Below are 10,650 nucleotides of genomic sequence, written 5' to 3'. Positions count from 1 at the left end.
TCGCTGTGATACTGAAGGCCTACCTATGTTACTTTCAATTCAGGTAGTCAATTCAGGTAGCATTCAATGTCCTTCTTTTGTGTTAACCATAGCCAGCGTTACAAATAGAGATGGTTATTTCCACGTAAAAGGACCAATGAGCACCATAATGAAGGCATATATAAATGTTTTCAAAAATGTTCCATCTCCAAAATTTGGAATAAGCAAAGGCTTTTATTTCTGGTCAAACAGATGGAAAATAGGTCTTAGAAAACATGTACCAGAAAAGTCTTAAAGGTATTAGAAATACATTTAAAAAAATGTTTTTAAGTAGCAAGAAGTAACAAGTAAAGGTATACCAATCAATTAGTTAGTGTTTTTACTGATCTCAAATTTGTTCATGAATTATTAAGTGATTAAAACTCAATTCCGTTAGCAAATCGTTAACGGCATTTCCGAAAATTCGGTAATGGAATTTCTGCAATTTAATTGGCTACAATGGGAAATCATAGTAGGCACAGTCACAAACAACAGTTGGGTTCACACGTTTGGACAGCACAGTAGAGTACAGTAATTTTTTTTTATTTTTTATTTTATTTATTTTACCGTTATTTTACCAGGTAAGTTGACTGAGAACACGTTCTCATTTGCAGCAACGACCTGGGGAATAGTTACAGGGGAGAGGAGGGGGATGAATGAGCCAATTGTAAACTGGGGATTATTAGGTGACCATGATGGTTTGAGGGCCAGATTGGGAATTTAGCCAGGACACCGGGGTTAACACCCCTACTCTTACGATAAGTGCCATGGGATCTTTAATGACCTCAGAGAGTCAGGACACCCGTTTAACGTCCCATCCGAAAGACGGCACCCTACACAGGGCAGTGTCCCCAATCACTGCCCTGGGGCATTGGGATATTTTTTAGACCAGAGGAAAGAGTGCCTCCTACTGGCCCTCCAACACCACTTCCAGCAGCATCTGGTCTCCCATCCAGGGCCTGACCAGGACCAACCCTGCTTAGCTTCAGAAGCAAGCCAGTAGTGGTTACTACTCAAAATATATTTTACTTATTTAGTCAAATACGAAATTAACTGCAATATACTGGTCTCAACTATATTAGCATAACTAATATATATATATATGTTTTTTTTAAATTATATATAGAAACTCAGGAAATATATATCTCTTAGATTTAGGACAGACGCTTCAAAACCTTGTTTCTTATGATTCATTTTTTTACTGTCCTTTTTGTGTTTCTATGCGCCAAAATCAATATTTTATCTATATATATGTATATACCTGAAGGGGTCCTAAAATTCCAAATCAAATAGATAAATAAATATGTCAGCTCCACTCCCAACGTCTTAGACTCTGCAGAATTAAAACGTGTCCAGTGCAACATGCCTAGCTCTGCCCACTGGGGCGTGGCTTACGGAGCGCTCTTTGAAATAAATGCTTGTATTGTCTTAATAATACCAACGTCTCGAGTTATCATCACACCGGTTCTGTTGCTTTGACACTTGACTATGCAAATAATATATATGAGGTCTATGTGGGTGAAGCGTCTATTAGTTTTAGGATGTATTTTATTCCTCAGCTATATATCATTGATTTTGAGGAATGAAACCGACAAAAAGACAGATGAGAGGCCTACTGAGGCTCAAACTATTGACATTGATAGAAGATTTTCTGACTTGGAAAGCAACATCAACAAAGTCTGTGAGTAAGTCAACTTTCTTGAATGTTGATTCAATTCATGATGTGCCTTGGATACCGTATAAACTCATAGGAAAATCATAGGTAACATGTACGTTTTTTTTGTTGTAACATTTGGTTACACTTTATAGGGAACACATGACATGTCTTTACTTATATTCTAGAACACTACTGTGCGGACGCATAGGCTTACACGTTTTGTGCGCTAAATTCTTTAGTTCCACATTGAGACGGGCTGGGTTTGTAAATGCATCAGTTATTCTGCGCTCTGGCACTGACGAGCGTACTCTAAAATTGGAGTAGATGGCCAGAGTGAATTTATGAACGCACCCTAAAACTGTTTCTTGTGTCGCTTACTCTTTATTAAATAATAGTTAGGAAACTCTCGTCACGAGAACGCATTGTTTATTTGTTTCCCCAAAGGCTATAGGTAGTAAATGCTTCTACAAAATGTATATATTGCTGTTTTACAAGTATCATAATTTACTGTGCCTACGCCTAATCAAGTGTCGAAGAAATGTTTGTTTTGAAAGGTATTTCCGTTGGCTTTCTGTTCCACAAAACATGCGGTCATTTACCGTTGTCTCTACTCAAGAGCGAATCGTTGTTCCGGTGCACAGATTCATGGCAACATTCACGAGATGGAAGTGCTATTTATTTCATTCAATTAATGTTTTCCTTTGTTCATATTTCCCGCGTTGTGTCATAGGTCTGTCATTCTGGTTGTGCGTAATAGGAGTGCGCATAGAAATAAGATACGTGGCCTGCACGCCAGGCTTTGGGGTCTATTTATGAATGGTGATGAAATGTAATGACTGTCTGATTAACTAGAATTTGCTAATGTAACAATGGATGTGGAAATTGACTTCTACGTCATAGAACCAGCTTATTGGTTGTAATTGCCAATTGCGGTCCTGAGAGAGACCAATGGGCTTATAAACTCAGCAAAAAAAGAAATATCCCTTTTTCAGGACCCTGTCTTTCAAAGATAATTCGTAAAAATCCAAATAACTAAACAGATCTTCATTGTAAAGGGTTTAAACACTGTTTCCCATGCTTGTTCAATGAACCACTCTCTCCACTGACATTCCAGTCCGCTCTCTCCACTGGCTTCCAGTTGAAGCACGCATCCGCTACAAGACCATGGTGCTTGCCTACGGAGCTGTGAGGGGAACGGCACCTCAGTACCTTCAGGCTCTGATCAGGCCCTACACCCAAACAAGGGCACTGCGTTCATCCACCTCTGGCCTGCTCGCCTCCCTACCACTGAGGAAGTACAGTTCCCGCTCAGCCCAGTCAAAACTGTTCGCTGCTCTGGCACCCCAATGGTGGAACAAACTCCCTCACGACGCCAGGACAGCGGAGTCAATCACCACCTTCCAGAGACACCTGAAACCCCACCTCTTTAAGGAATACCTAGGATAGGATAAAGTAATCCTTCTGACCCCCCCCCCCCTTAAAAGATTTAGATGCACTATTGTAAAGTGGCTGTTCCACTGGATGTCATAAGGTGAATGCACCAATTTGTAAGTCGCTCTGGATAAGAGCTTCTGCTAAATGACTTAAATGTAATGTAAATGTAACCATAAACAATTAATGAACATGCACCTGTGGAACGGTCTTAAAACACTAACATCTTACAGACGTAGGCAATTAAGGTCCCAGTTATGAAAATTTAGGACACTAAAGATGCCTTTCTACTGACTCTGGAAAAACACCAAAAGAAAGATGCCCAGGGTCCCTGCTCATCTGCGTGAATGTGCCTTAGCTTCTTCTGGCTGCAAGCCCGAGGCCGCCCACAATATGACAACAGCCAGCTCAAGTGCAGGGCGGGAAATTCAAAATATATATTTTTTAAATATTTAACTTTCACACATTAACAAGTCCAATACAGCAAATGAAAGGTACACATCTTGTGAATCCAGCCAACATGTCCGATTTGTAAAATGTTTTACAGCGAAAACAGCACATATTTATGTTAGCTCACCACCAAATACAAAAAAGGACAGACATTTTTCACAGCACAGGTAGCATGCACAAAGCCAACCGAACCAACCAAACTAACCAACAAACAACTTCATCAGATGACAATCTTATAACATGTTATTCAATAAATCTATGTTTTGTTCGAAAAATGTGCATATTTCAGGTATAAATCATAGTTTACATTGCAGCTACAATCAGAAATTGCACCGAAAGCAGACAGAATAATTACAGACACCAACGCCAAATACCTAAATACTCATCATAAAACATTTCTGAAAAATACATAGTGTACAGCAAATGAAAGACAGGCATCTTGTGATTCCAGACAATATTTCCGATTTATTAAGTGTTTTACAGCGAAAACACTATAGCGTTATATTAGCTTACCACAATAGCCAGAAACACAAGCCATTTCCCAGCAGCAAAAGTTAGCGATCGTAACAAACCAGTAAAAGATATATAATTTTTGACTAACCTTGATATTCTTCATCAGATGACAGTCCTATAACATCAGGTTATACATACACTTATGTTTTGTTCGAAAATTTGCATATTTAGAGCTGAAATCAGTGGTTATACATTGTGCTAACGTAGCTACTTTTTCCCACAACGTCCGGATATTTTTCTGACACTTTTTCTGACACACATATTCTGACCAAATAGCTATTCATAAACATAACAAAAAAATACATGTTGTATAGGAAATGATAGATCCATTAGTTCTTAATGAAATCGCCGTGTTAGAATTCTAAAAATAACTTCATTACGACATACAGCTTCGGTATAGCTAGAGTACACAAAAGCTGGGCGCCGACAACTAGTTCACATGTACGACAGATATATGAAATAGCATCATAAAATGTTTCCTACTTTTGCTGATCTTTCATCAGAATGTTGGACAAGGGGTCCTTTGTCAAGAACAATCGTTGTTTGGATTTAGAACGGCCTCTTTCCCTCTCGATTTAGCAAGCACACTAGCCAAGTGGCACGAATCTCTCCATGTCAACAAACGGAAGAGAACGGAACACGGCAAAACTCCCGAAAAAATTTCAATAATCTGATTAAACTATATTGAAAAAACATACTTTACAATGATATGGTCACATGTATCAAATAAAATCAAAGCCGGAGATATTAGTCGTTCATAACGGCAGCTTATCAGAAGGCAAATCCAGGTTCCTTCTCGCGCCTTCCTGAAAACAGGAAATGGGTGACACGTCATTCCAAGAGCTTTTATTCCACTTCAGACCAAGATAAAACACTCCATTTCTTCTCTCACTGCCTCTTGACATCCAGGGGAGGTGTATGAGGTGCATGTATACTAATACGTATCATGCCCATTTATAGGCAGGACCCAGAACAGAGCCTCGATTTCAGACTTTCCACTTCCTGGTCAGGAAGTTTGTGCCAAATGAGTTCTGTTTTTTACTCACAGATATAATTCAAACGGTTTTAGAAAGTAGAGAGTGTTTTCTATCCAATAGTAATAATAATATGCATATTGTACGAGCAAGAATTGAGTACGAGGCCGTTTGAAATGGACACCTTTTATCTGGCTACTCAATACTGCCCCTGCAGCCCAAACAGGCTTTAGGCATGCTGCAAGGAGGCATGAGGACTGCAGATGTGGCCAGGGCAATAAATTGCAATGTCCTACTGTGAGACAGGACAGACAGCTGATAGTCCTCGCAGTTACCGACCACGTGTAACAACACCTGCACAGGATCCGTACATCCGAAACTCACACCTGCGGGACAGGTACAGGATGGCAACAACTGCCCGAGTTACATCAGGAATGCACAATCCCTCCATCAGTGCTCAGACTGTCCGCAATAAGCTGAGAGAGGCTGGATTGAGGACTTGTAGGCCTGTTGTAGGCAGGTCCTCACCAGACATCACCGGCAACAACGTCGCCTATGGGCATGAATATTTACAAATACCATAGGTAGGCCTATGAGGATGTCTGGTCAGAGTTCCAGTCGTTATAGTGAAAGTCTAAGTACGCCTTGCACAGTCTTCACATTTTGCTGCTTTAAAATGAAATCTAAAGGGATTATTTTAATCCCCCCCCCCCCCCCCCCCCGCTAAAGATCTACAACACCTACTCTGCATTTTCAAAATTATAGAAAATGTTCAAAAAATATGTGTTGCTTGCGTAAGTCTTTACACCCCAGAGTTAATACTTAACACGGCTGTAAACCTTTGGCGGCTATTACAGTTGTGAAACATTTTGAATAAAATTCTACTGACCGAACTCATAGGGCAAAATATACCACAAAACGTTTTATATAAATAATGACATACTTATTTATTCATAGTTCAATTATTTATGAATACATATTCATGAGTTAAAGTGTCGCTGACTTTGTTATTAATTTACATGTCTATTTCACTTATACGTGTGACTGCTTTTTAATATGCATTGATTGGAAGACTATGCTATTATCTGTTAAGCACTGGCAGATTAAATATGTGAATGAAGAAGATATTCTGACAACTTTTATTTTTCACAATTCAAATGTAAGAACTATTTCTGTGTTAAATTGGGATAAAACCACCGACACTTTATTTTATTTATCTCAGACGATTTGTTCAAAAACTTTGAACAAAAGCAGGATGCCATTCAGAAAATGCTTATGGATGAGAGAGGGAGATTTAAAGACCAGAAAGTTCTGGCAGCTCCGGTCAAATCTCAGAGAAGACAAGATGAACAGAAGCTCAAGCCCCAGCAATCTCCATTGTTTCAGGGCTGGGGAGAGAATCTATCGGATGAGGATCAGGAGGAGGCACAGGCTTTGTTTGAGAAATATGGCTACAATGTTTTCCTCAGCGATCGCCTGCCTCTCAACCGAGAGCTACCAGAGACACGTGAATCCAAGTAAAGTAACGATTCTCTGACGACGTTTTTTTCCCTCACCCTTTAAAGGTTTCTCCCTCACTCGTCTGTTACATTCCTTCTTTCATGCACGTAATGATTACTGGATGCAGAAACATAAATGGTGTCCATGAGTTCATCTGACTCTGGGGAAGTAGATCATAAATGGTGTCCACGAGTTCATCTGACTCTGGGGAAGTAGATCATAAATGGTGTCCACGAGTTCATCTGACTCTGGGGAAGTAGATCATAAATGGTGTCCACGAGTTCATCTGACTCTGGGGAAGTAGATCATAAATGGTGTCCACGAGTTCATCTGACTCTGGGGAAGTAGATCATAAATGGTGTCCACGAGTTCATCTGACTCTGGGGAAGTAGATCATAAATGGTGTCCACGAGTTCATCTGACTCTGGGGAAGTAGATCATAAATGGTGTCCACGAGTTCATCTGACTCTGAGGAAGTAGATCATAAATGGTGTCCACGAGTTCATCTGACTCTGGGGAAGTAGATCATAAATGGTGTCCACGAGTTCATCTGACTCTGGGGAAGTAGATCATAAATGGTGTCCACGAGTTCATCTGACTCTGGGGAAGTAGATCATAAATGGTGTCCACGAGTTCATCTGACTCTGGGGAAGTAGATCATAAATGGTGTCCACGAGTTCATCTGACTCTGGGGAAGTAGATCATAAATGGTGTCCACGAGTTCATCTGACTCTGGGGAAGTAGATCATAAATGGTGTCCACGAGTTCATCTGACTCTGGGGAAGTAGATCATAAATGGTGTCCACGAGTTCATCTGACTCTGGGGAAGTAGATCATAAATGGTGTCCACGAGTTCATCTGACTCTGGGGAAGTAGATCATAAATGGTGTCCACGAGTTCATCTGACTCTGGGGAGGTAGATCATAAATGGTGTCCACGAGTTCATCTGACTCTGGGGAGGTAGATCATAAATGGTGTCCACGAGTTCATCTGACTCTGGGGAAGTAGATCAAGGGTTTCATTGCCAAAATCCTGATGTATCCCTTTTTAATATACCTATGAGAGGAGTGTAACTGATGTTTAGTTTCCTTCAACAGATGTTTGCAGAAGAAATACCCCAAGGACCTTCCTAGTATTGCTGTGGTATTGATCTACCTGGACGAGGCCCTGTCTATCATTAAGAGAGCAATCTGCAGCATCATCAACCGAACCCCTGAACACCTGCTGAGAGAAATCATTCTGGTGGATGACCACAGCTCCAATGGTACGTCTCCCCAAACTATACTGACAGCTTTTTTATGATAATATTAATTTCCTACCCTTTTTTAAAATTTATTTTTATTTTTACCCAATCAGATGATCTGAAGGGGGACCTGGATGTCTATATCAAATCCATTGAGGCGCAGAATCCTTTGTTTCGCATGGTCAGAGTGAGACATGTTGAATCACTGGGTTTAACTCAAGCTCGCATCTCTGGGTGGAGAGCTGCTACTGCGGATGTGGTTGCCATTCTAGACGCTCACATTGAGGTCCACAAGGAGTGGTAAGAGTATTTAGGAATGTACAGTGTCTCTGAAATAACTACTGTGCCAGTAGTTGCCATATCGCACATCAAGTTAAATATCTGTGTAACTTGTCCCTCACCTTGAACAGTTCAGCCAAGTCTTTAACTATAGGAACAGGGCCAGTGTGTTGTTTTCCATGACTCTGCTGTCTGTGCTTGCAGGGCAGAGCCTCTCTTGACTCGTATCAAGGCAGACCGGACAGTGGTGGTCTCCCCTGTGTTTGACAGGGTGAATTACTATGACCTGGATGTTGTCCATTACGTCCCAGCGGCCCATGCTTTTGACTGGGCTCTATGGTGTATGTATGAGTCCTTCAGGCCGGAGTGGTACCATCTCAACGACACGTCACTGCCAGGAAAGTAAGTTGAGCAGGCAAATGGAATCACTCATACTGTCAAACCCACATCTTTGTGGTTGTGGGGGAGTGACAGCGAGTATAGTGTTTATTTTAACGCTTTGTCTCTGTCATCAGGAGTCCCTCTGTCATGGGAATCATGGTGGTGGACAGGAAATTCCTGGGTGAAATCGGTGCCCTAGATGGTGGAATGAAAGTGTATGGAGGGGAAAATGTCGAGCTAGGTGTGCGGGTGAGAAGCAACAATATTATGCACCATTCTTTTTTAGAAAACCAGATTCTGTGAACATCTGATATTTTTGATAACATTGTTTTCTGTGGTCATTAAATAGTATAATTGGCAATGTCCTCCACAAATAATGTAAATGTTTCAGGCGTGGCTGTGTGGAGGAAGCATAGAGGTAGTGCCTTGTTCTAAGATCGCCCACATTGAGAGGAACCACAAGCCTTACGCACCTGACCTGAGCATGTCCATGAAGAGGAATGCACTGAGGGCAGCAGAGATCTGGATGGATGAGTACAAACATAATGTCAATATTGCCTGGAACATTCCAATTAAGGTATGAGCTTATGATAACGTACCCATATATTTTTTTAACCCATGAATTCTACCTTCATGAGACTCATAAAACCATTGGAAGTTTTGCAAGCTTTTGATTTATTACATAGTTTGATATGTTGATAATACAAGAGTTTTGCGGGATACAACAAATAATCCATAATCACACTCTCAACAATAGGATCATGGAATAGATATCGGGGATGTGTCAGAGAGAAAGAAGCTCAGAGAAAAGCTGAAATGTAAGCCCTTCAAGTGGTACCTGGACAACGTTTATCCTCAGTTGGACACATGGGACAATATACTGGCCTATGGAGGGGTATGTTTTTTTTACAGTACTTTGTGTGTGGTTTTAAACTGTAGTTTCTGAATTGAAGGTTTGAATGCCTGTCTATTTATCCACATGTTTGATAAAGTATGTCATCCCTTGCTTAATATTTGACCCTCTTACTTGTAGATGAAGAACTTGGATACAAACATATGTATAGATCAAGGACTTTTTCCTGGTCATACACCCATAGCCTTCGACTGCTTCAACTATGGCCCACAGGTAACTCCTTACAATAGTGTCTCTTACTGTTGCAGTTAATTAACTTTGCTCTGTATTCAAGGAAAAATCTAATGCCCTATCTTTATTTGATCGTTCAGCACACATACTACCGCAGTAATGGGGAGCTTTACATTGGTGGCCTAAAGTCCCACAAGTACAATGACAACAGGTGTTTGGCTGACAGTGGGGAAGACACTTTTCCTGATCTGTACGACTGTAACGAGGCTGTGCAGAAGGGCATGGGCATTCACTGGGACTTCAGGCAGGTGCATATCACAGTTGACACTGAACTCAATACACTCCTAATATGTATATAGGCAGTTCTTTCCTATACTGTATGCACCCCTAAATTATTTCATTTTTGCCAAAGCGGTCCACTGTTTAAAAGCATTAAAATATGTATATTTTTCCAGGGCAAGGAACTCAAGAACAGACAAACAAAAAGATGTTTAGAAATACAAAAACAGAAACTTGTGGTCCAGAAATGCACTGGCCAGAAATGGGAAATCCAAAACATCATCAAGCCCTTCTAATGGACCAGCATAAAGGAAATTCATGTTTTCCTCTAGACTAAACCACATTTTATGTATTTTTTTTTATGTTTGCTATTCTGTTCTATGGGTCACTTTGGACTACTAACCTAAATGTGGCATTTGCCTATGCATTGATATAACAGTGCTTACTTAATTTTGTTGAAAGGGAAATGTGCCTTTCTGTCCTTGATTTGGATTGCCATAAATAAAATGAGTTGTAAAAAAAAAAAATATTGTTTTAGTCAAAATGTCTGTCTGCAAGACTTATCCACCATGCATGCTGAGACAGAAGAGGGATATATTGTAAGTCGCTCTGGATAAGAGCGTCTGCTAAATGACTTAAATGTAAATGTAAATATATAATATAAATGCTATGTTCATAACCAAGAGGGAAGATGGTATTTACCATATAGATTTTAGTCCCTTTAGCAGACGCTTATATCCAGAGCAACTTCCTTGAGCAATTAACCTGTGAGCAACTAGCCTGTGAAACATCCACTTGAACGCCCCTCTAACTGGTAATTACTAGTGGGAAACTAGTCTAT

At 40.4% G+C, this 10,650-nt stretch overlaps 1 protein-coding gene across 2 annotated transcripts; it reads left to right on the top strand.

Annotated features, from left to right (window-relative positions):
- Nucleotides 1–1,414: 1,414 nt before the first annotated feature.
- On the top strand, nt 1,415–10,399 carry LOC129862392 (probable polypeptide N-acetylgalactosaminyltransferase 8). 2 transcript variants are annotated; one of them, XM_055934007.1, is made up of 11 exons: nt 1,415–1,699; nt 6,266–6,560; nt 7,641–7,807; nt 7,900–8,086; nt 8,270–8,467; nt 8,581–8,695; nt 8,838–9,023; nt 9,204–9,341; nt 9,480–9,572; nt 9,671–9,838; nt 9,986–10,399. In XM_055934007.1, exons 1-11 carry the CDS (start codon nt 1,507–1,509, stop codon nt 10,103–10,105), a joined length of 1,860 nt encoding a protein of 619 aa, XP_055789982.1. In that variant the 5' UTR covers nt 1,415–1,506; the 3' UTR covers nt 10,106–10,399. The 2 variants fall into 2 exon arrangements, with proteins under 2 accessions (XP_055789982.1, XP_055789983.1); XM_055934008.1 differs by lacking the exon at nt 6,266–6,560 and having other exon boundaries at nt 1,415–1,703; nt 9,986–10,397.
- Nucleotides 10,400–10,650: the final 251 nt, after the last annotated feature.

This window comes from Salvelinus fontinalis, chromosome 9 (assembly GCF_029448725.1).
Source record: "Salvelinus fontinalis isolate EN_2023a chromosome 9, ASM2944872v1, whole genome shotgun sequence".
NCBI lineage: Eukaryota > Metazoa > Chordata > Actinopteri > Salmoniformes > Salmonidae > Salvelinus > Salvelinus fontinalis.
Note: the sequence above shows the minus strand (reverse complement) of the source record. Positions and strands in the feature narration are given on the sequence as shown.